This window comes from Tribolium madens, unplaced genomic scaffold (assembly GCF_015345945.1).
Source record: "Tribolium madens isolate multiple individuals breed KSU strain unplaced genomic scaffold, Tmad_KSU_1.1 Scaffold_97;HRSCAF=244;Tcas5.2_LG3a, whole genome shotgun sequence".
Lineage (NCBI taxonomy): Eukaryota > Metazoa > Arthropoda > Insecta > Coleoptera > Tenebrionidae > Tribolium > Tribolium madens.
Genome location: NW_025401069.1, coordinates 5,568,124 through 5,594,230, shown reverse-complemented (window position 1 = coordinate 5,594,230; position 26,107 = coordinate 5,568,124). Strand labels below are relative to the sequence as shown.

Below are 26,107 nucleotides of genomic sequence, written 5' to 3'. Positions count from 1 at the left end.
AAAGAGGTTTTTAGAGCTCTTTTGGAAGATGCGGTATAGGTTGCTATACCTTCAAACTTTTTGTTTCGCAATTTTGTAATTGGCGAATTGCAGCAATTGGTCAAAAATATAATAATGATATTACATCGGAACTTTTTCTTTAAACGAAAATTAAAACCAAATCAAAATTTTTATGACAAAGTTGACGTAAAGCAAAAACAGCATGTTTTTCAACACACATATTTCATAACAAAATATCCAACTCCCAAATCTTAAATTGACGAGTATATACAAAAATAAATATAGGAGTACAAAAAAAATTGTAATGAGATTTTAGTCTTCGTCAATTTTTGATAAATTATCTTCAATTTCTTCGTGTTTATTAGAAATTCTATTTTGTCTATTGCTGTATCAAGCAAATTCTCTTTCTTCATGTAGTCGTCTATGACCTAACCGACATACTCACACACGTGTTTATGTAACGAAAATACTTTATAAAAGTTTGTCTGCAATTAGATAGTATTTTGTTGTATTTTTGTAACCCTCATTGAGACTAAACCATCTCCTAAATTTGAAAGTGGACTCGGCTGAACGCAAATTTCACATCAGAAACGTGCTGTGTTGTTCTTGCTTTGCGCGGACTCTAGCAGCATATTTCCACTTGGTAGTTGTATCAACGTTAAGATTGTTTCACATATCTGTTAAAAAAGACTTTATTTGTTATAATATGATGATTTTTGCATAATATGTAGAGAAGTTACTCAACTGGAGTTACAGTTACGTAGTAATAAAAAGTTTGCTTAAAAGTGAATAAAAAGAAAAGTAAATACTAAAAACACTCAGCGATACAATCTTAATAACAGAAGGCAGAACTAATAACTAGAAGACCACCCATTACTACATATACGCAAGGTAAAAAGAAGCAAAAGTACCGAAAAATAAAACATGAAAGAATTTGTTATTAAAGCGGACTCAAGACAAAAAATAAAAGAATTTCTACAATCAATATAATTAGTGGCAATACAGTGAGACGTACAGTAACTAAACTAGAACATAACAGTAATGAGGAGTCATTAAAATTAAAAGTAAATTCTTTAGAAAAGTTCGATGATAATTCTTAGTTGTAATGGTTATTGTAAAAGTGCTGTTAGATAACTGATTGACAACGTATCATTTTCATTTTTAAAGAAGAGAATGACTAAATACTTATTGAGCGGTAATGGATTGAAAACAGTTCATAGGGAGAGGTTGTACTTGGAACGGTCAAATCGACACCACCTTTCCTTTTTGGTTATTATGCAATATAAATCGAAAATAAGTTTCCAACAACCAATAATTCTTGGTGAAAGAAAATGAAGGTGCCCACAACGGCAATAACTGTAAAATGAATCTCTTCTGCATCCACTGCAGTAAATTCATCCAAACGGCAATAATTTCCTATGAATTAAACATAAGTGCAGATGGAACGACTGTTGTTATTCCTTTTGCCATAATGCGACATTGGCATGTGAAGTAGATACAACATAATAGGACTTGGACTGGAAACGACATACCTTCACCTTCTAACGATGTATCTCCTGCCACGAGCAGAGAGAAATTCGTCACATATTCAGGTTAATAATTTCACTAACTTTCTTCCAATGTCAATATCTATCGGAGGCAATTTGTAAGCGAGTTTGATCCGAATTTTTTCACTGGTTCGATTTCACTACAAGAGATGAATTGAATTGCAGCACGGTCAGATCTAAGGTCAGCGGTGGTAGGCAAGGCCGTCTTTGGAACAACCTAGCACATCGATATTCTCCGCAAAAATGGGGCTATTTATAGATTCATTTGCAGTAATTTACAATTACATTTATAGCGAACACGTGAGGGTCTGAAGCTGCGTTTTATGTCCATGTAATTGCAAATGAATACTGCACAAAGGTTAAAAACTCGTCGAAAGTGAATTTTATGTAGACACTTTCTTTCGCAGTTGGAGCTATTAAACAGTTTACTTTGTGCTTGTCACCAGGAAAAGTGCAGAGGAACGTTATTTTTAATTTGCTTCATTGTTATGTAATGCAAATGCTTGAAGTGATTATTCAAAAAAGTTCACTAACTAGAGAATTAACATATTGTTTAATAGTTGTTGAACTACTGTGTTACGGTCTGTTTCCTTATAATTTCGTGCAAGAAGTGCAAATGCAAGCAAATGCAAAGCACTGGCTTATTTTCTAAAAATCAATACAATGAATATTAAAACAGTCGTAGACTGTAATTACTTCCATGTTCAAAATGATTGATCGAGATTCTTTTCACAGAGCTTCACCCAAATAAATCTTCACATTCGCCCCTATAATTTCCTGACTTACAAACATTTTTAACACCTTCTCTACAATTATCTACTGCTTACTCATTGTTCATCAAGTTTTTCCTTTCACTTCCTTGTCTATAAGACAGTTATATTTTCACGCCTGTTAAAAAATATCGCCAGTTTGATCGCCTCTTTCGCAGCATTGTTTCGTAAATTTCTATCAAGATTAATATTTGATTTGAAATTACTTAATAACATGTTTTTTTTTGCAGATGAGTCCCATTGAGAACGTGGTTCCAAACTTGGTGGATAATTCCACCAATCAAAACGTGGAACTTAGGAAACAAGATCGATCTCGTGACCTTTTTGGTGTTCAATTAGAGGTAGGTTAAATTTATCTAAAGAGGAATTCCCAGTAATTAAAAAAGTCAAATAACAATTTACGTGTTTGAATTTTCAATCCCAAAAGCAACTGAAATTAATTATTAAAGACTTAATGGGTGAACCTTACGGTTGGGTGTAATAAAACGAATAAACAAAATTAAGTGGCACCTTTAGATTATGTGAATAGTCTATTGAATTGATATTGAATTAATTGTGGTGATAGTAATTACTATTTTAATAGTGTTGGAAATAAATGATCCCTCTTCATTATCAGGATTTTAACAACACTGACATTAGATAGAATCAAGCTATAAAATGGTAATTTTAGTCATAAAACATGAAGCCGCGAGGGAACCTAAATGAACTTTCTTTCATTAATTTCTTCAACTTCCCTAACTTCCGACCATTGATGACTCATACCATAACTTTTACATTTATGTAAAACAAATTAAAACAACTAAAATATAAAAAAAAATTGATTGTGGATTATTTACAAATATGGTCTGAAATGCTGAAATTTGTTCATAATCAGTGGCTCACGGGGAAAAAAACTTGGGGGGGCGGCATGAAAACTGACATCTTATACAAAAATATTAACTGACAAAATACATAAAATTAAAAAAAAAATGTTCTCTATAAAAGTTATAAACGTGTAAAAGATGAATATAATAGTTTGATAAAGGTCCTATGTCCTGAGTACTTCACTGGTCATAATGTACATGACATTATTTTATAATCGAAATTTGATAATAAGTTTAGATTTGAATGCCGTTTAAATTATTAACTGTGACCTATATAAGTGATTGATTGTGCAACAAATAATTACTATTTTTAAGACGCTAAAGTAGATAATTCCTAATTAAACTTATGAAAACATAAAATGAAACGCTCATTTCTTGCATGAACGGTTAATACATTGAAAGAATGACTTTTTAATGGTCTTTGAAGTTGCAAAAAAAATGTAATTGAGGTCAGGTCATGGTTTTGAATGAAGCTTATGACAAATTAGAGGAAGCAGTTTGTTTTCTAGAATTTGCTGTAAACAAAAAAAGAAAACAAAATTATCCCCAAGTACTTTAATATGTAGAACCAATTTCTAAAAAATTGTTTATAAACTAAGCAAATCAAAAAAAAATTAGAACAAATATTGCCTCGGATTATTCGAAACTCGGATTATCAAAGCTCCACTGTAATAGTAATATGAAATAAGATTAGGAAATTTTTTTTAATTAATTTAAACAATTGTCACTGTAATTAGTAGTTTTTCTCATCTTTGAATATTTTTGAAATTGTCGTGGATGTCTTTATTGTGTTCTACAATGTCTATAACAAGCTCTTTCAAAATATGTATTGATATTACCGCGAGACATACATTTATAAACATACATTTGAGCCTAGGTAATAACATAATTTATGTTAACTAATGTTAGTATATATTTTTGTTATTCCTTGTATAGATTAATATATGCTAAAAATAGGAAAATCTCTTGTTTAAAAAGGAAAGACCCCGTTATTTGGACTTGTTCACGCATCTTTAACTAATTAAAATGTTGATATAATGAAGTTCTATTACGCGCTTGGCACCATTTCAACAAATTAAATTGAATACCTCCTAACCGAAGTTTATTGTATTTTGCATACGAGAATTTATTATATTTAAAAACGAATAGCCGACAAATTCCTGAAGATACTTTGCCAAAGGCCAAAAAGGCAGCGATGGAACGTAAATTAAATAATCAAATAATTGCATACTTCGCACTAGAGGTAGTGAAAGTAATAAATAATAAATTCGCTAAGGCTATAATTGTGTTTATTTATGCTGCAAAGTTGTTCAAACTGACAATAAGATTGATTAACATCGAAATTATGATAGAAAATGCTTGATAAAACTTCAACTTTTATCAAATAATATATTTGCAAAATACTGTGTCTAAATTTAGTTTTTAGGGCCTCAATTATATTTCGATTGCGGCCTCGTTAAAGCATCTCTTGTGCGTTTCGATGGGCGTTAATATTTCATAAGACCACCATGACCAGTTCGATCACAGTTCAGGTGACGTCGTTAATTTTTAAATATCAACATCTTGAGGTACGACTTTCCCACGATGGGACTTCCTGAATCGACTCGGGAAATTTTTCATTCATGTCCAGCTGTCGTCATACGTTTTTCTTACCATGTGTCAATATAACCAAATTGATTTTCCCGGCTAAAACCTAGGCATTCTGCTTTATCGATTATTTTCCGGTTTCAACCAGTTTTCCGGGGAATCAATGCTTGTACATGTGTTTGTATTGGTTGCTAAGAAACCATTTCGTGGTTTTAAACATTAGTGCGGAAGTGTTTTCTTTTGTTGTTGTTTTCTTTTTCTACCATTAATGCAGCATAGCAATTTCATGAAAGTGTTATCGAGATGGTTGATTATTATCAATTACGTTGCGTCGGGCGTTTTCCAAACAGGACACGACGTGGCCTAATGCTTGTTTAATCCAGTTTTTGTTTGTAATTTATACAAGAAAAAAATCATTTGTTTTATCAGCTACCTTGAAAGTAAAGTATTTATTATTATTACCATAAGTATTATTCACACTTGTATTTTACACATGGACAAAATGACTGAATACAATAGCACAGTAAAATTGATAAAAGCAGGTAATTGGTCGAAACATCCTCACCGCGAACACGAGATAATATCAGAGTCCTTGCAAAAAGTTTATCAATCACATACTTACGAAGAATTTAAATAAATTTACATTTTACACGTCTTTGTCCAGATATTACGTGCAAGAGAATTTATTCTACTTCAGGTAACTAGACTAGACACTTTTACTTTATTTAAGTATTTTTCGAATAAATGACGTAAAGTCTTTATGTGACAATTATGCTCGTAATTTACAATCATTATAGGGGAGAAAGGAGAGGAGAAACTTGTGTAATTTTACTATTTACTGTACAGATAGCAGATAGCGAGGAAAATAAAAACATCCGGGTTATGCAAGCGGAAAAAAGTATTTGCAAAATATTAAATAATAATTAATAATAAATAGTTATCTGTTAAAAATTTGCAGGTAATTAGTAAACAATGAAATATACTTATTTTCTTCATAAAAAAATCCATACAAACTACCTACTTCTTCTGCACAGAAAAGTGTCAATTAAAACTTTCAAAACTTTAAATGCGATTTTCTTTAAATTATCCCAATAAAAAACGAGTTTCAAATTTGTATTCAGCAAAACATAATAATAGTAGACTTTTATTTCGTACATACGAAGAAAAAAAAGTGAAAATTTGTTGTATGATATCACAAATATTACAGTTTATATCTGGATCGTAATATCAACCATTAAACACACTCCAACTAACTTTGTTTAGTCAAACAGAAAATGTATGTTAATTTACACTATAAGAGAAACAACTAGTTGTAGTTATACTGTTTTTCGAGTTTACCTTTTGGTTTAGAGTTTTATCTCACTTGGATAAGTATTGTATTTCGCACGTAATATTATTGTTTTGTTAAAAAAATTGTCCAAAAAATATGTATTAAGAAGTAACTTGCTTTTTTTCAACCAAGATTAATTTCACCGAAAACACTAATTTTCCATTAACAAATTATAAATATCTATTTTACATCTAGTGTATTATAAAAAAATATCAATTTTTATGTTAAAAGTTACTATTTTCCAATCTACATATACAGGGCTGATTCAAAATTTTGGAACAACTCAAGCTGAGTTCTGAGTACATACTAACTTATGGAAACCTCGTAGAATAACAACTGTTTCTAATAGGGTGGATCTTTGAAAAAAGGGAAATTTAATTACCTCCTCTACAGGTAAATAATTTAAAAATGCAACTGTTTTTTTAGAAACCAAACGAATTTACTCGTACATGCGAGATTCTAGGAAGATTATTACAAAAATTTATTTAAAATATATTATAAATAATACTTTGACCCTATTTGGGTCATTTCTTTTTTTTTTAGTTGTTTGTGTAACAATTGTTTTTGTTAAAAAAATGTACGAGTATGGTCTGATGTTCAATTGTGTTTAAAAAGATTCAAAGAAAGACAAGGAATGTGTATTTAATTTTCTGTATAATATTGAAAATAAAATATGTGTACAGCGAGTTAAAAAAGACTAAATTGTAGGTAAGAAACTAAACTGAGGAGTTAAAACATTGAAAAAACATTGAAACAACAAGCAGAAAGATGTGATGTAATTTGAGCCTTGTATATCGTGAGTTTAAGTAATCGCAATTACAGAAATTGGGTTGTTGGTGTTGCGATAATAATTGTTGAATTGCGTTAGAAGTGCATCTCAATTTTACTTAAAATTCCTAATTATTATCTATCAGCTTTCAAGATTTTTTTCTTATTTGTATAAAAACAGTAATTGGAGTGTGTGTCAAGCATTTACAAAAATATTCTGAGCTTGCACATGCCGCTTTAATTTATTTCAGTTTTAATTTGACTTTAAATAACTCGAATACTTTAATTAGAAGAAACTGTCAAGGTCGTTCTGCTGTCAGATAGGCACTTATTTCCCAGGCAATAATAGWTACGAATGGCTGCAATCTGCCATTGAAGACCTAACGGAACTAATTCCAATGATTATTACGGATTGCCATCAAGACAAATCTTGACAGAATCTCCCGAGAAATGCCATTTAGAAAAGTTCAAAGGAAGCTTGTGTAATGCGTCAAGCCAAGATGATGAGTACAGGACATGTCGTAATTATGCTTAATGTCTCAATATACGGCTTATACCATTGCACCTGTAATTATGAAACAAGATCGCAAGATACAATAAAAACGAGTTATATTATTTTATAAAATTTGCCGTCGTTTTGTAACAGTTGCTAGCTTCACTGTTGAAATGGGAGTTGGCACCAACAGCTGAGCTAAAATTGGGAAATTTGACTTAACCTACTTGCCAGAAAAATCGAATGATGGCGATGTCGCACCTTGGTGCTCGCCTTATTCGGCTCTGGGAAATTTGGCTTGTATGATAATGAAAAAACTTGACAAAACATATTTGATATTAAGGACGCGGAGCGGACTATTTTTCCGGCGCATCCACCATTTTTAATACGTGGAAAGAAAGAAATTTCTTTTACTTTTCCTAGTTAAAACAGGACGATTTCTTGTAAAAACATTTAGTAGTCACATCTATTTAATTTTATTACATGTAAGTTAATTATTCGGAACACGAATAAATTAGGTAAATATAAAAACTGTGAACAATGTGCTACTGCGTGTAACTTTCTTCTTTAATTGTTTAGTGAGGACATTTCCTTGTGACACAAATACTAAATTTACACTAACACCGATTTGAACGTTTTTATTACATTTCAGGTGACGAGCCTTCTCCTCGAGGCGGAAAGGAGAAAATTATCGGTTCTTCAGAAAGAATTACAAGTGGCTTTAGAAGAAGGAGGATCAATTAAAGCCAAGGAACACCAGAAACAAGAACTTCTAGTTGCCATAACGTAAGTGAATTAACTGCCTTGTATGTGCGTAATGTCGCATCGCTGATTTTTTGTAGAGTATAAATTCTTAAATACATTGTATATTGCTTTCCAGAACTTGTAGTTTTATTTCAAAGAAATTTAAAATATTTCCATTAAATAAAGGAGGTCTTTTAATGGCAAGAGTATACAATCTAAAATATTAGAATAATGAAAGAATTGATATTTGTTTTTGCTTTTAACTAAATTGGTTACAGTTTGAATTACATTTCTCTGAATATTTTTCTAATTGAAAGTGAACATCTGGATGTTTAGAATGCAAACAAATATAATTCCTATAAATTCCGGTTCGTTACGGCAGAGTTATTCAACGAAGGTTAACCTTTTATAGTGTCTAGAGAGCATCTTTCAATCATATTAAGCCGGTTCCAAACGGAAGCATCGTTTCTGTCATTTCATCTAATTGATTGGCGTAGGCTGACAAGTGATAACGATAATAACACCTATTTCTTCTCACTCGGATGTGCTCATACACTTACATAATATATCCAGAAAAAAAATCATTTGATTTAACGAGAGCTATTACTTAGACCACGTTTTAGATTATTTTTTTTAGTTTTCTACACATTAGTAACATCCGTTGAAAATTAAAATTTTTTCTCAAGATCTTCTTACTTGCAACTAACTGAAGCATAAATGTTTTTTATGAAAGTTAAAAAACACTGTTTTTTTCTTTCTTTCTTTATTTTCTCCATAAAGCATTTATAAAGGTGCCACACAAACCGCCCACAATAATTATAAAATCCATGCGTCTCATAAAACGGCATTGGCCACCCACAGTAATGTTTGTTTTCTTTTGAAATATCTTATACTGCCTCAAAATGGCACAAAATGTGGTATTTAATATGAAAGAAATTGCGCCTCAAGCAGATATTTTACATTGAATAAACAACGAATTTTTTAATCTTTAATAATAAGTGGGTAGAAAGATTACTTTACGGTTTTACTTCATGAATCATTTTTAGATTCAACAAAAATAAATTATTCTACTTTAAAAAATACCCATTCCGCTGCATTACTGGAAGAATTCAAAAAATTATTACGTTGTTATGTTGCTTTAGTAGATTAAAATTACATCTATAAAATACAATAATTTAACGATATTTTAGACACCAAGACAAATCAATTTTGAAATAGTAGATTTTTAAACATGATTTTATTTATGATCTTTGACTTCATGGAAAATTGTGATTTAAGTAATACCAATAATAAAAGTTAATATTGATTCAAATATTTGTTTCCTTTCTTTTCTACAAATATTATTTATGACATTTTGTATATTTTTAGATTAAGCAAAAACATATTATTCTTTTATTGATTTCTAATTTGTTTTATTACTATTCAAAAAAATCTATTAAAAATTCTTCACATATTTAAAGCAGACTACGCCATCTAAAATGTTTGCTCTTGACTAATGTTTGTTTGGTTGCAGACGTATCCAGGCGCAGCACGACCATTTAGATAAAGAATATCGTGAACATGCGCTAGGAGCTTTACTTTCAGCAAATACAAGAGGATTAGGAAAGGTAAGCGAAGGTGGATTATGGTTTTAACACGAAACAAAAAGAGTAGCATTAATGTTATAATAATAACTGATACTTTTACCTACGTTTTAAATTATCAAAAAAAAAAAAAAAAAGAAAGGACCTTAATGGAAGATAAAATTAGACTTAATTCTACTCATTTTTTTAATTTTTTTTTATAAAAAGTAATAAGTGCATTAAGGCTAAAAATATTTAAACTTAATTCAATACATTATTACGCACATAATTTGTTATGTTGTTTCTAATTAGTTATTGCGCGTTATTCATAAAACATTCATTATTTTTAATCGTTTATTGGTAACTATTCCCCCGATAAATGACAAGAAAAATACATCTTATTATAGTAATTATTTTCATTAAAATTTTCCGTCAAGGATATTTACTTAATTGCTGAGAACGGGTTAACTTTAGGTCGAAAATAATTTAAGTCGATAGTATCAAAAATGGGTGTTCGTTTACCCTTTGTATGTTTTGTGTAACTTATTGTACTGAACACTGAATAGTTTAGGGTGCCGATGAAGGGTAGTCAACAATAGAATAATTTGAGCGGTGTCAATGAACTTTAATAAGCAAAATCGCATTTCACAAATATGATTAATGGTTGTTTTTGTTAAAATCTAGTCAAATTAATTGTTGTATTTATGTTTTGAGTCATAATGAGCTAACCTGTTCATCCCCGTGATAAGCTTATCGAACGCGACGCCATGCGCCGCCAAGCGTCGTCTTATCCAACCTTGCTCGTAAGGGAGTCAACCCCAACATTGCAACGTGTGTTTGTTAGTGTGGTAAAACTGACGTGGGATTTTATTTACTAAATAAAATAAAATGACTTTCCACAAAACCTTAATGTTTCCTCATCAACGAAGTGCTATTATTAAGTGTCTAAAATTATGAAGAGTAGAATTAAAAATGTGCATCTAAGTGATTAAAATGCAAGAGTGCAGTAAACCTGAGAAACCTAAAATAATCGGACCTAAACCGTCAATTCCATCAAAACCTAAAATCGTACCACCTGTGAATGTCCGGGGCCAAAGGGTTGTCAAGGGCAACGAGAAGTGTTTGGTGAGTGACTCAAGAAGAGCATCGTTGTCGGAACACAACTCTAAAGAAATCCCAAAAGAAGTGAGTCGATCATTGTCCCAAACCGAAAAAAAGGAAGTTTTTTCGACCCGAACTTCCGAAAGTCTGCATCATAAAAGTGCCAGCGTTGAAACGAACGTCAAGTATGATGAATATTCATCCACTTACATTAGTGAAAAATGTGATAAATATAGTACAAGCTACGAAACTTATAAGAAAATCGAAGAGGTGACCCAGAAAGCCCCCAACTCCCCCAGCACCGTCTGTTGCAGTATCTTATCCAACGTAACGACAGACTGTTGCGGGATAATAAACGTAAACAAAAAGGAACTCAACGGCAAAACCATGACCAAAATAGACTCCCTCGACTCCAACTCCTCCGATTCTGGTGGTTTCAAAGACTTCATCCAGCTAGACCTCGTGAAGAAGCCTCCCGAGACCGAGCCCCAAATCCCCTCGCACCAACGCAAAGCCTCTCAGCCCGAGTTCCTCAATGACAAGTCCATATCAGAGCCCAGACCTTTCGGCCACCAGCGGAAGACCTCACAGCCCGACTACCTCTCCCCCGAAGTGCGACAATCCTTCGCTCAGAACAAGCAGACCTTCGTGGCCAACGCACAAGCCTTAGCGCAGTTTTTGCCGCAGACTGAACAGAAACTACTCCAACACAAAGCCTTCGACCGGGGCGACGACTCCTTTCGACAACAAATCGCCAAATTCGGTGCCGCGCAAAAGACTGACGAAATAAAAACGAAACCGAAACCCCAAATCATATCGCAAAGTCAATTCCAGCAGTCGACGAGAAAGTTGGAGGAACTGCTTTCACAGAGGCTGGAGAAGGATAAAGTCATTAGGAAAGGTCAAAACTGCCTGCTTGACGGCGAGTGCAGTCAGGATGTGGAACAGAAAATGATGGTGCAGAAGCAGATGCAGCAGAAGTTGCAAGCCGATTTGCAACAAACGGTTAAACAAATCCAGGAGATACAAAGCATCGAATTGAGGTTGCCACAAAACAGGAAATGGAGTGAGGTTTGTGTTTGTACAATCGGTTTTTTGGCCAGTTTAAAACTGTTCCGCTTATGTTACATCGTCACACATGCAGAAATTTTAAATAGAATTTTTTTATTATGTAATAATGATTTTATTTAATAAAAGTTAAATTGGAAAGAATTGAGGTGATATTAGCGAAACTATGATGGATTCAGTCTTGTCCCAGTTGTTTACTATACAAGTTTACATCTCGCACATAAAAAACGTGCTAATTTATTTGAAATTTACACATTCTTGTTTAGGCATTTATCTAATGATCCACTAATAGAAAAGGATAACGATGTATTTTAAACAAATTAATTTATAGTCAAAATAATAATCTTGACCTATAAAATAGTTTGGATTTTTGTTTACAGTTTTCAATCATTTAATGTCATATTTCCGTTTTATATTGGCCGTAAAATAACTTATAAAACTGTATTTTAAAATTACTGATGACCCTTTGATCTACATCTATAAAACATTTCTCGTAGTAGTGTAAAAAGCAGATAAATTTTAAATTCCTGGTTTATGATGACTACGCCCCAAATACGTCTTTTACTGCACCAAACCGCAGCATTTTTATATCCACTATTTTATTTTGCAAGTTTGTTTTTAAATTTAATTTAGTGGATGGGTGAATGTTTTCTGATGAAATATAAAATGAAAATATACTTTTGCGACTTATTTCTCATTGGATTTATTTCCTGACAGAAGTGGGTCAATCAGGAAAATTGTGTAGTAAAAATTACGACTGAAATAAATAAAACATTTGCTAGTTAAGACCTATAAGTGGCGTCAGATGGGTTAAAACTGAGATAAAACATCCACAAAACTTAATCCCAAGGAAATGAAACTAGGTCATCACAAGTTCGATAATCCATCACTTTAAAACAAAATAAAAACTTTAATCCTGAAAATTGTAATGTTAACACCAGTGGATATTTTTTTGTAATTATGAAAATAATCGTTTTTGTGGAATCCCTTCTTGATACATTTTTAATATTCATATTTTTGTGGTTCATACAAGTCGCTACAAAATTCTGGTTATATTTTGTGGTATTTTTGAACAAAATATTTTACCTACGACTGTGTCTAGGGTCGGTAAACCACATTTAAAGTTATAAATTGTAATTTGTCCTTAGCGCTAAAGCGGCTTGAATCCAACCACCTTTCATACATAATGATTAGACAGGCATTTATACAGAGACTTTTTGACGTCAGATTGCTTATTCGGAACTTAGATAGGCAATACTTCTTTGAACAAAGTTGAACAGTTTCTTGTCCTGTATTGTTTGGCATAGATGTTCAAACAATGCTGCTTCCTGTTTCACCGGAAGTGACATTGATTTCAGTTTTTTAAATAAAACACCCTGTATATTTTATTATCTCATTAAATTGTCCTTCAATAAGCTATTATTTATAACTAACTTTTGATTTTAGGCAATATGAAAATTAAATAAAATAAAATACATAGAACATTTGTATTTATTTTGTTTAAGACAAGCAAACGATTGATAACAAAAAACTGTTTAATTTTCATAAAAAAAGTATTGTAACGACTTTAAAAGAAATGAAATTATAGCTTGTGGCGTTTTGTATTATCTAGCCTGTATAGATTGTAAAACTAAAAATTACAGGTTGTGTAACTTGTAAAACAAATTAAATCTTTCTTATCGTAGTATCCTAATTTTTTGTTCAGTTTTTTTACAACAGTAAGTTCTTAGCTGTTGTAACTTTTTATCTTTGTTTTTCTATGTTTTTAAAAACAAGAAGCCATATCTTGTGGACAGTGTTGGTCCGAGGTTTTTGGGACAGCTATTTATGAATTATGTTGTGTTGGGTTTTAGTTTATACAATATAACCATAATTAAATATACAAATAAATTTGTTTTACACTTAATTTGCTATTGCAGCAAGTTTTAGTGATGAAAAATATTATGGTAGGAATAAGAAATTTAAAACAAATACATTATCGATTTTTGTTTTAAAACAATAAACAAACCTGACCCAGATTTAATCAGAAATGTGATTTTCTATTTTTGTGTTTACTTAGAACAATATCACATATCACATCCGTTTTCTAATGATTCCCTGCCACTCTAAACTAAATTATAATTTTCTTGGCAATGTTTAACGTTGTTGTCTGTTTATTATTGTCTGACAATATGAAGATTACATAATCTAAGGTTCTTATAAAAAGCTTGCATTTATCACTCCTAAATCAGATACGTTTTTAAAAGCCATTTATTCCACAAAAATTAAAGATGTATGATTTCACTAGATCCACTTCCTTCAATTAATTTGAATCTAGTATTATTTGTGAACAACTTTTCTAGTGTTTCTGCAAAATTTTGAGTAAAGTTTATTTTTAAGATGCTAATTTCACCTTGGTGTAAGGATCGTAGTTCTTGGAAGTAAATATCAACAAGGAAAATCCAGTTTTATTTCAATAAAGTGTCGTAAATCTGCTAAACCAACATTTATCAGGAAAAAGTTACCTGAGTAGAAAGATTATTTGCATATTTTACAACTTTGAAAACATAGGAATTGTAAAAGAATCTTTCTTTCATCTTTACTGGAATCGAGATGCTTATATCGGTGTGAAATCTTTCAACAGATAATTAATACTTTAATTTTACAATATGAATGTTGTACAACACATTATGTATAAGAAAATATTCGTATACCTATGCGTAGATTCAAATAAATACTTCCAAAGTAGACACATTATTTTATAAAGTTGCATCAGCATAACAAATTTTCAGATAATTTAGTGCACGTGTGTTTAAAACAATAGAAACAATGAAAAAGCAAACCTGACCTACATGTTGAGAAACTTTATATACGTGTTCTTTGAGTGTCTAGTACCATCTAATATTTTAACACATCACACATCTGTTTTGTATTGACTCATTGGCACTAAACCAAGTTATGAAACTGATGAAACAGATCAAATCTTTTATGACCCCTTGATTCGTTAAATTTCTTCTCTTTTATTTGCTATTTAAATTAAATTTTACCTTTTCAACGTCCAGAATTTCAATTAAATTCTTTTGTTTTGTTTGTTTTTAATTTCAGCGATCTTGGTGAAAAATGAAATCTTTTGAGAGTCGGCCTTTAATGAAGTTGTCTTTGCCTCATTAGCTGCATGCTAAGATATGTTTTTTACTTTTTTTATTCAGGCTTTCGAGTCGTTTTTAAATTAAATCTGCACGTGGGTAAATATTAATTATGTGTATTCTACCAAATTATACTCTCACTCACTGCTTAATGTTAAATAAAAAATAATTTGGAAAACGGACGTTTATTTTAATTTTTCAAGTTTTAGTTGACAGATGAGAATAAAAATAAATAACACATTAAAGAAAAATCTAGAGGTCGCATACAAAAATAAGCAACTCTTTGATTGATCCACCTAAACATTTGTACAATCAAAAGTGGGTCATATTTGACGTTTATCCTTCTTTATAGAATTTGCTAAGTCGTGTAAAAAATATCTTACATGATCGATAAAGTGAAAGTGAATCAGAATCATTTTACTTTTATTTGCGAACTGTACAACTTTGCATTTTGCTCTACTTGAAAAATTTTGTACTTTTAGTTACCTTTATATCAACCTAAATAGGTTTTTAATGTTATTGCAAAACATTTTCTATAGTTAGGTGGTAATAAAGCGAGTCTTAAACCAGATCTCGTAACCGTTTATTATTAGATCATATAAGTTGTTTATAAAATTAAAACTGTCTTTGATAACTCCACAAAATTATTATTAATGCCACTCCAAAATTTTATATCAAAAATCATTTTTCCAACTATGCTCAAAATTTGTATTATTAAATCATAGTTATGGGATGTCTCAGACATAATTGTAAAAATTACAATATTATTAAGTGCGTAAAGATGTAAGAATTATGAGCCAAAATACAGGGTGCGCCAGAGAAAATTTTCAAGTAAGGTAAGATACTAGGAACATGAAAAAAATGTTTAAAAAATTCTATCTGTCAAAAAATTTTGACATTTATTTTTTGACATTTGACATGTTTTATATCTATTTAAGGATACTGATGATCTTGTATATGTTTTTTTCAATAATTTAGTAAAGGGACAAAAATTTTGCAAATAAAAGCCACAAATAACATTGAACAGAGTTACAATTTAGGATACAGCTTCCTTGTTTCCTCTTTTAACAGCCTATAGCAAAAAAACTTGGAAAATTATTTTTCCAACAGAAATAAATAGAGTCAAAGTGCAAACTTTAAACCCTCATAACTTCGACATTTTTTATAGATAATTTTTTTTTTACATTTTTTCCATGTTCTTGGTATCTTACCTTATATGGCATTTTTCTCTGGGGGCGCGAGTTCTGGTGCACCCTGTATAGGTATTTTTATTAGGTTAGTATTAGGTTTATTTCTGGGATTCCTTATTTAACAATAATATTTAATATTGAAAAAGAGGAATACAAGGTGTATTACAGAAACAACTTTGATTCAAAATATTTAGTGATTTCAGGTATAAATTATGTTTTTTATACCTCTTTATACTTTTTAACTGGCGACAGGAGTTCAAAAATTGGTTTCGACAGATAACTGCCAAGTATTGATTTACCTACTATTCAACACCCTTGATAGACTTTCTTGCATAATGATTGTGTTAATATTTTTGTTTATTTACTTATTTTTATCTTATTAAAGTATGATTTCTTATCAATATTGTTATCTTTACACTTAAATTCTTATCTCACCTTTGATTGTCGCCATTAATGTAATGAGGTACTAATATTATGTCTAAGGTACCTTTACAGAAATTAAAAATATGTACGCATAATTGTTTTTATTGTATTTTGATTATTATAGTTTAAATGTAATGTGATTAATTTCCATCATGAATTCCGAGCATTTCATTTATTATTGTAACCAAGGCAATTAAATTCTTCTTGCTCTTAACAATAGGAGGTCATCCATTTTAATTTCATTCTGTAATAATAAAAGCGTCTTTTTCTTTTGCAAATACTTTAAATCTCGGTCTCCCGTTTTCCTCCATCCTCCCGCCGTCAACTTTTTCCAAGCTTCATATTTCACTCATTAATTAATGTCTGTATTCAAGCGCCCACTATAAGTTAGAACTATTAGTTCCGACCATATTTTACAATTTCGAAGCTGCAACATTAATCATAAGACATGTATCCCTCGAAACTAATTCGATTTTCCTCTCTTTTAGAGTAACAGGAGCCAGCCTGCCATCGGTCTGAAACACACACCAAAGTCAAGGGTAAGTTGGCCAATTTCATTTTCAAATTCGCAACGAGTCACAAAATGATTCCAAAAAGGGATTTGCCCTAAACTCGAGGGCAATACTATTTCCCTCTCCGGCTTAGCATCAGCGCAGGCCGCGTCTGTACAATAGCAATGGCGGCGAGTATATAAAATGACTCATTCCGTCAGTTTCACGGTGTCTGTCGATACGTACGCACGTAGTGTCGCCTTTTTCTATGTTTGTAAACAACATATGAGAATCAAAGCGTGTTTTTAGCGTTTTCTATCAAAAAAATCAACACAATTTTACATTTTCCCGCCCGGCCGATACAAAACAATTGTGTTTGTGTTTCATTTGTTTAAATCTGTGTTGACTATGATTGGAACGTTCGGTTTGTGGTAATTTTGTGAGCAAGAGCGGCAACGGATTAAAGGTATATTTGATTTTTTTTGCAAGAAGCAAGTCACGATTTGGGTTTTTTACTAATTTTTAATTGAACACGGAACAGGAGGTATAAGAGAAAGTCTTGTTCGGTCCAGTATTGTGTTTACTGGCGGAATTCTCGTCTCGTACGAGCAGGTTTTATAAGCAAATAAAATACTCACGACGCACGCTGAACTACCTGTACCTGTTTCGAGTTAGGTTAGGTTTTTGCCACTCAGAAGGGTTGTCTTCATTGGTAAATTCCGAAGGAATAAGTTGTTGGGTTCGGTGAACACGTTTTGATTTCACTTATTATGCAAAAATTAAGTGGAACAGTGGGATAATAAATTTGCCGCTATGGTGCGCAAATGTGCACTGTTGCCAACGATAAATTACGAAAATAAAAACAAACATCAAAAAAGTTTGCCGCTTAGTGTTGAGAGGTGAGACATTAGCAATTATTGTCTTGCCGAGTTATTATTGTTATTATTATTTAAGGAAAGTCCCACGGTGATGAATATTTTGCATTCCTCAAATACCTGTACTTTGTTATTATTACATAATTTATTTGATAAACTTTTGTCTACTTATCTTAATTACAAGATACAGTTTGTATTGTTACGTATTTTAATTATTCTCAAGAGAAAACGAAATACATGTCACTCCAAAATATTGTTAGACAGACCTTGACTTTATATTTTATCGCCTTGACATTATTTTGTGAAATAGATGAATTTTAACACATTTTGAACATGTGTTTTTTAACTTCCAGATTTTCAGATTTCAAGTGCTTTTAGTCAAGAATATTCGTTTTTCCCACGATGAGAAACCTGAGACGATTTTATATTGAGTGGCTAGTTTCTTCTTCATATTTGAAGGCCAAAATTATTATTTCAATTAAAATTTGCATGTGAGGAATCTCAACAACGTAATTACCGAATAACTACAAACAATTAAACGTTTACGCGTCTTGGGGTTGAAATAAATACACAGATGATAAGAGGATTTGTCGATGTGGCATTATGAATGAAGTACGAGAAGCTTTTCTAGTTTCGAGATTAAACAGAGCAAACCTTGAGTTGATTAGATATGAAACAATTCATTCATTCATTATATTATGGTGTCAATAATTTAATAACGGGAAAAGTAAATGTAAATAAACGTAAAAAGATTGTACAGTAATTTTTAGAGAAAAGAATATGTTTAATTTCGATAATTTAGTAATTTGTACGTAATTTTAAATACATAATAAAGTATGAAACTAAGAAGTGTTTTTTTTTAAAGTTTGAATGAATTTTCCAATAAAAAAATGTCTAAATTTTGCATAAATACACAATCATGTAAGTAATGAGTACATATTTTAATAAGTTCTTGTACCTATGTCATATTTATTTTTTACTCTAGTAATTAATGCCAAATAAATTGAACGGTTTGGCAGGTTTTCATGTAAGACGAGTTTCAAGTTTCTTATGTTGGCAAAAATTTTAAATTCGGAAATCTTTTTCTGATAAGAGAATTTCATTAATTTTGATTTTTACTAATCTCATAATAGCAGTGTGACCCCTACCCTTATGGTTACAACAGTCTATAAAGAATACGATCTTGCATTAGATAACCTCTTTGTTAAAAATTCACGAGTTTCGCAAATGTCAAATTCGGTGAAATAATAAAATTATCATTTATAAAAGGTCAAAGTTGTTCCGTCCACACTATCATAAGTAAAACTGTACTTTTTCCGTTGATTTAATCATTTATTATTGTTACATGACTGCAAACCACAATCTCAATATTTGTTTAAATGTGGAGGACATTCCCATCCGGTAATGTCAGAAAACTCTTATCAGACTCACAGTTTTTCTCGTTTTGTGTTATTGGAAAAGTTCGTTTTCCAATCTGATACCCAGCCCGTATTGTGTGATTTTTGCGCGACATTACAATAAATGGCAAAGTCGGGATTCTCTTGCAAGAACGCCTAAACGAACCTTGAGATGTTCATCTGCTGGACAAATTTAACCTCGAATAGTCCAAATGATCTCATGTCGGCCGTAGGTGTATGTTTACGGCATTTTTTAGATCGGTTGGTGTTGGTTTTGAGCTTCTGTGATCATAACGGATTTGTTTTTATTTCATTCGCGTATCGGAAAGGCGTAAGTGGGTTTGTTTGTTGTTTGAGGGACCAAAAAGGAAAAGTGCTGACACAAGAAGTTAGCGTTTTGTTTATTATTTATTTGTGTTTTGATATCGATTGGAACAAGTTGATCAGCATTTTATTTTTTGAGATGTGTTTCAGGCATTTTAGTTTTTGTCTCGGATTGTATTTACGTGCAATAAAATTGAATTTTTCTCAGTGAAAGTCAGGTGCATTTAATTTTCATAAGTTGGACACGAGAGGTGTAGGCGGAAATCTCATCTTATTCAAATATCGGCTTAGCATTTGAAAGGCGACGAAATTTTACAATAACATTTATGAAGTGTCATTAACCTGCTGCAAACAATATTTGCCATTCAAATTCGTTATTTTATTGTTGCTTCTGTCAGTGTCGGAGCATTCTGAGCCGATACAAAGACCTGTTTAAATCAATAATAATCAGAATTTGTGCAAAGGTAACACTCATGTTATTCCCGATTCACGAATTCACCAAGTGAGAGATCCATTGAATGAAATAGTTAGTTCTACGCACAAACGGGTCCTTTACAAAGCAAATATGGAGTTGCATCCTTGTATTAGGGCTATCATTTCACATGTTGCATATTTAAATAGATACTTGCCGTTGTGGATCAAGTAGATAAAAGCTGAAAGCAGTTCTAGTTACCCCTGATGAATATTTGAACGAGTTGGAATGGTGATAAAACATCGAGGGCCTGCCGAGTCGGCGGCCCAGCGGTTCCGGTTGGTGTAAATGACCTTTCCGAAATTGCTTAAAGATGATTTTTTACTTACCTATTTGTTGAGCAAAATGTTAAACAGGATTTTAAATTGCGATAATTGCTTGGTTTGTAGAGGATACTTCTTTTTATGATCTTTTAGATGCCTGGAGGATTATCAACTCTGTTAACTACTCTCGAGATCTTTTCCTAGTTACAGCATCTGTATGTTAATACCGGCGATGCATATCTAACTTAAATAAATTGCAGATGTCTTCTGATATTACTTTTAGATAAATTACAGTATTTATGAATTCACTTCCTGCGGATATTTCATAATGTTCCACGGAATTTTTTATTTGCGATCGGTATGACTGGATGACCATGTTAGTTTGGCGTCATTCGCTCTTTTTTCAATTCCTTTGTGACTCTACGATTTCACTGAATTAATTATGGCCGCCATGTGCTTGATACTTTTTTTCTAACTGGCGTCATGAAATCTACACCAGAGATCTATTTATCGGTATTGAGCAACGTTTGTATATCCTTCTATGGAACTCTAAGAATAGTTGGAAATTATTCAAGTATCTGTATTTTGAGATTTACAAGGTATTCAGAATTTACTTATATAGTAGTACCAGCAGGAATAGCAGGGAGCGTCGTAATTGAATCGCTCCTTTGTGCTGTCAGGTTGCTGTTCACTGCACCATCAAAACACGTAGGCGAGGTACCACCGGTGACACTAAAAGTTTAGATAAATAACTGCCTCATTGTCAATTCTTTTTTACACCTCTCCTACGTCCACATTCTCCATAAAGTGTTAATTTAGGGCTCTGATTTATCGAGTTGGTACCACACATGAGAGACTCCTCCACAAAAAATGCAAATAGTTTCAACCATGTAATTATTTTGTAATTTAGTACTTCTCATGTTAAAGGTTCGTGCTATTTTTTTATCTATTCCTTTTTGTGTAAATTACGGAAATGTTTTTCTTTCGGTAGATTTCACACGAATTTCCGTCAAAAGTGTAACTAAATGCAAACGAGGAAACAAAGGGCAGATATCCTGCAGAAATGGGTCGACGCCACATAAATGTGATTGTTTATATGTCGCTCAGGAATCACGGACTAGTGGTTAGACCTTTATTTTGAGCGGGTGTGATTCTCTGATTAAAAACTCATTAGTTCGGTCTAATCGAATCGCTGTTGGTTGTACTCTACCTTTAACAAGAGTTAATTAACTGCACAGAACGATAATTATAGTGCATGTGGCGTTATTGCAAATAATATGATATGACAGACACGTGTGAGTTAGAGTTTTTGCACTTGGAAATGTCTTTTTAGTTTTTTCCGACTCGAAATTACACACAATGTAAGTAAAATAGACGCGTTTTCCTTGAAATTGATTAGTTGACGCGCTGGTAACTGTCAAGTGCCAATCACTTTTATATGATTCTTGTCAACATCACATAAATAAATTTTAATTGATTTTTCGATAAGTCTAAGAAAGTTTTATCGGTTTAAAACAGGAAATTTAAGTCAACTGTCTAGACCGCCAAACTGATAAAACTAACGGCTTTCAAGGGAGATGTCTCATCCACCATTATACTACATATAAAAATACAAAATTTGTTCACATGACTCACCAACAATTTCTGTTGTTCTGAATGTATAATTAGCTGTGAATCATTGATAAGTAAAATAATTCCAAGTTCACGATCAAAATCTTTGTTGTGTGCGGAATTGTAAACCATTTCGTATTATGTAAGTGGGAGATAAGATAGCAAAATATCTTTGTCGGTGCTGTATTTTCTTCAGGTTTCTAATTGCACAATGAATGAGTTAATTCAATTTATTTCTGCTTTCATTGGTTTGACCTAATAAAATAAATTCGGATCCCTTCACCGAATACTAATTGTTGTCACTTTCTTACATTCGTATTTGGAATTATGATTTTTAGGTCAGGCGTTCATAAATCTTATTACTGGGGCAATCAAATATTTGAAGCAATTTTTAGTGGATTTTAAGACAGAACGTCAAAATAATAGGGAAACAGATAACAAACATTACCTAATACTTTATAAAATAACAATTTTCTCAATTTGTGTTTATTCAGCGTATTTATCTATACACTTTATGTATTTACAGTCTTAGGTAGGTAAGTGATTAATGGAAATTTTAAATTTATCATTTAATCGACCATCATTTAGAGCATGCATGTTACATAAATGTTTTCTTGTTATTTATACTTTGGCGTCAATAAAATGAAAAACGGCGTATTAAGGACTAAGTTGATTAGTATTTTATTCATTTCATAATTACAACGTAAGGCTCAAAGCTATTTGTAAGATGAATGGTCTCTAACATTATAATTAAACTGAAAAGGTTAATTCTTTAAGAGTCGTTATTACCTAATTTTAAAACGATCTTCAATTACAGTTGAGAAAGTTATTTTATGATGATTAATTTTCCCGTTTAATAAATCTGCTTGTTTTTGTAAAATGTTTATCGAATTAATGTGGAAAGTTGGTTTTAGATTTTTCTTGTAAATTTCGTGTGTGAGGCATTATTTTTGCATGTCTGCATTTACAATTTGCTGAATGGTATCTTTCCAGATTATCCTGTTCTTTTCGCTTATCTGTGCAGATTGTGCATCTGACACCTTGTTCAGCGACCCTGTTGCACAGCTGCAAAAAGCATCTGCTTGCGTCGTCCAGAGACAAAATTGCAGCTTGGTTTTTCAATCATGCGAGTCGATATCCTGTAAAACTAGCCAAATAAATTGACACCAAATTTCTTTGTTATTCTTTCGGCCTCGAACGTGTCATAAATATCAAATGTGTTTACTTGTTCTCAATTTGTTCGGTTCGTTTTGTATGTAAACTTTGGCCCCGCATCGATGCATTGGCGGGTCTTTAGCCTTCGAGTGGTTTGGTAAACTTTATAGTCTGGCGGATTTGCCGAACAAGTACCACTCATAGTTCATTATAAATTCATTAAAACACTTGATGGTTATTTATTGACTGGCTTCTGCTTCCGAGCTTCCATAATCTCTTTTTCTGGTACGTCTTTGAACTAAACTAATTTCTTTGGTTAATGATGTTTACACGGTTTATGGTAATAAATCTGGGAATATTTACAAGTACCGCTCGCGTAAATAAATCATTCGGGTAATAATTGTTTAGTCTAGACTTGGCTTTGCTACTTTGTCTGAAAAGTGTGGAAAAATCCACTTAGGTGGGGTGTCTAACCGGCGTTTCTGTCGGAAAATATGCATTTCTTCGAAAAACGCTTTAGCGTTGCTTGTTCTCTCCATCTCTAGTTAATCAAATCACTTTCCACCTCATCTCTCAAGTTTCCGCTTGCCTGGCAATTGTAACATCATTGTTTCATCATGCAGTTCGGAAATTGTGAGGAAATTCCACCAAGTTTAGCTTACACATTTAATAAAGCTTTAGGTTTGATTCCCTTTGTATTAAAGATACATTAGATCACTTTCAGTTTCAAGCTTACTCAACTATGCATAAACCTCGATCAATATTGCCAGTATCAAGCCTAATTTTTACTAATTTGTCAGGGGCGAAGACCCTCTTGTAGCTATTAAAATAATGTAAATATTTATCATAGATGTGGTAGCATAATGAGGGTGTGGTAATATTAATTAAAAATTTGTATAATCGGGTTTACTTGTATTAAATTTCATCGTTTCCTTGCCTCATTAAAAGCCGTTTCCATTGAGGACTTCAATCTGCCCCATACATCATCATTTTAACCGTCGATATAAAGCATGATCAATTTTTACCCCTCGTGAGATCAATCTTGAAGACACTAACAACGGCCACAAACGAGGGTTATCCTTCTTGCACTTGATGGATTTAGTATATTTTTCGCCATCATTTCTGCTACGTATTCTGGATTGGGGTTGATGCACTCGTATTCTTGTACTGGAAGGCCGTATCGATGACTCACATTGGGGGGATTTACTCTTAGGGGTGTTTGATTCAGAGCGGAGGGTGAAGATGTCTGCCACGAAAAATATTGGGTTTTGGTATTTTTATTTCTTGACGTGACAATTGCCATAAAAAGCGGAGTCTTGGAAAAGTTTATTCCTCACGAAACTGGCGTTTGGTGCAATAACCACATACCGGTCGTTTTATGTAAATTACGGAGCATAAAAACGAGAAATGAGCAAAACGATTAAGATCTGGGGAGAAAAAGCTTCCAGTTGCGTTTATATCAGAAAAGTAGATCTGTTGTTTCAATGTTTGTGTGGCTGACATTTTCAATAGGATTGTCATGAGCTTGGCGATCGATTGATTCAAATTACATTCGAGATTTCTTGACTGTTCTTTTGTCAGATATTTTATTACATCAGTTTGAAACTTTATTGCTAGAGTACAGTTTGCTGTATTGTTTTTCTAATCAATAAATCCTCACATCGTTCTTGTGCACTTCCAGTATGATGGATAGACACTTAGAACGCGAGTCAGTTATGTATTTTATTACTTTTTTAACAAAAGACAACTCTTTGGGATTCAATTCATAGAACTTGGATTAAGTTAGAGTAACAATAGGTGGAGTTAATAGAAAAACTTCATGTTTGTCGAGGAAACTTCCTGATTTCACTTATTAAATGAGAAATGGTTTGCTGATGAACTCGTTCAACATTTTGATGACTGATATTTATTTCCTGTTTAAGGGATGCTTTTGAGAGGGGTTGCTGCTGAAATTCAAATCTGGCGTTCTCGAGAATGAAGCTCTTATTGTGATGTTAATTTCAAAAATCACTGCTTCATGTGGAAATTTGTAGTCGCTTGTTATGAATTATTATTAGGTAACGTTATCTCCTCTCGATCGTTAAGGAAGTTATTAATGACTTTTTTGCATAAAAAAATCATCTACTAAAGGTTTTATGGAAATTTTTGGTTTACGATAAGCTAAACTGTTACTCTCTTCGGTCATTGTTCTCTCATTGTTCATTTCTAGCAAATAATAGTTAAGTGTTGTTTCACGGATTTGATTAATTGCAAAAGGTAAATATGTATTATGACTGAACATTGTTTAGAATGATACGACAAAAGTACTTTGAATCACTTATTTATTACCCAATTAGATCGATTGTTTTCTTTCAGTGTTTGAAATAATAATTTAATTAAAACGTTTGATTTTTAAGTGCAAAATTTATTTCAATTACTTCGAAAATAATTTGGAGTTTTTGAGAAAAACTACCATTTTAGGATTTCTCCTTACTCGTATAGTTCCTAACAGAAAGTAAGTTTTTTCATTCTAACTTTAGAAAAGAAAGTGGCTATTTACCTACCAGAGAGGTACATGGCCACTTCATCTGTCAAAATAATAACAATATTATGTTAAAAATGATATGCATTAAGTCTTGTTCACCTATGGGGGGAAACTGTATACCGATATTTAGATATGTATTTTTGAAATGTTATTTTTCGGAATTTTTATCCTTAAAAATTCTTATCTAATCAGAATGTTTACTATCTGTTTAATGTATTCCTCGTTACACAAGGCCATGGTCAAATACATAAACTTTTTTCTTGGCAAACACTCTGTTGTTAGAATTTACGAGCAGCTTTAGTAATTTTACGTTCTACAATAAAATTGTGATGTTTGCTGATTTCATATTTTTGCATAACCTTATATTTTTCGATGGAGTGGCTTTCATATTTTCATTATCCACCCACAACCTCTTATGAATCAT

General features: G+C 32.0%; 1 protein-coding gene across 3 annotated transcripts in view; it reads left to right on the top strand.

Annotated features, from left to right (window-relative positions):
• The first annotated feature begins 10,529 nt into the window (after positions 1-10,529).
• LOC123015303 (ras-GEF domain-containing family member 1B-like) overlaps positions 10,530-26,107 on the top strand; it is a 30,846-nt gene continuing 15,268 nt past the window's right edge. Inside the window, exons 1-2 of one of the 3 annotated variants that reach the window (XM_044414987.1) lie at positions 10,530-11,836; positions 17,060-17,110. In XM_044414987.1, the coding sequence (XP_044270922.1) occupies positions 10,658-11,836; positions 17,060-17,110 (1,230 nt within the window). In that variant the 5' untranslated portion in view covers positions 10,530-10,657. Of the gene's footprint in view, positions 11,837-17,059; positions 17,111-17,285; positions 17,529-26,107 lie in introns of those variants that run through there. The other 2 variants (XM_044414986.1, XM_044414988.1) reach the window with 2 other exon arrangements.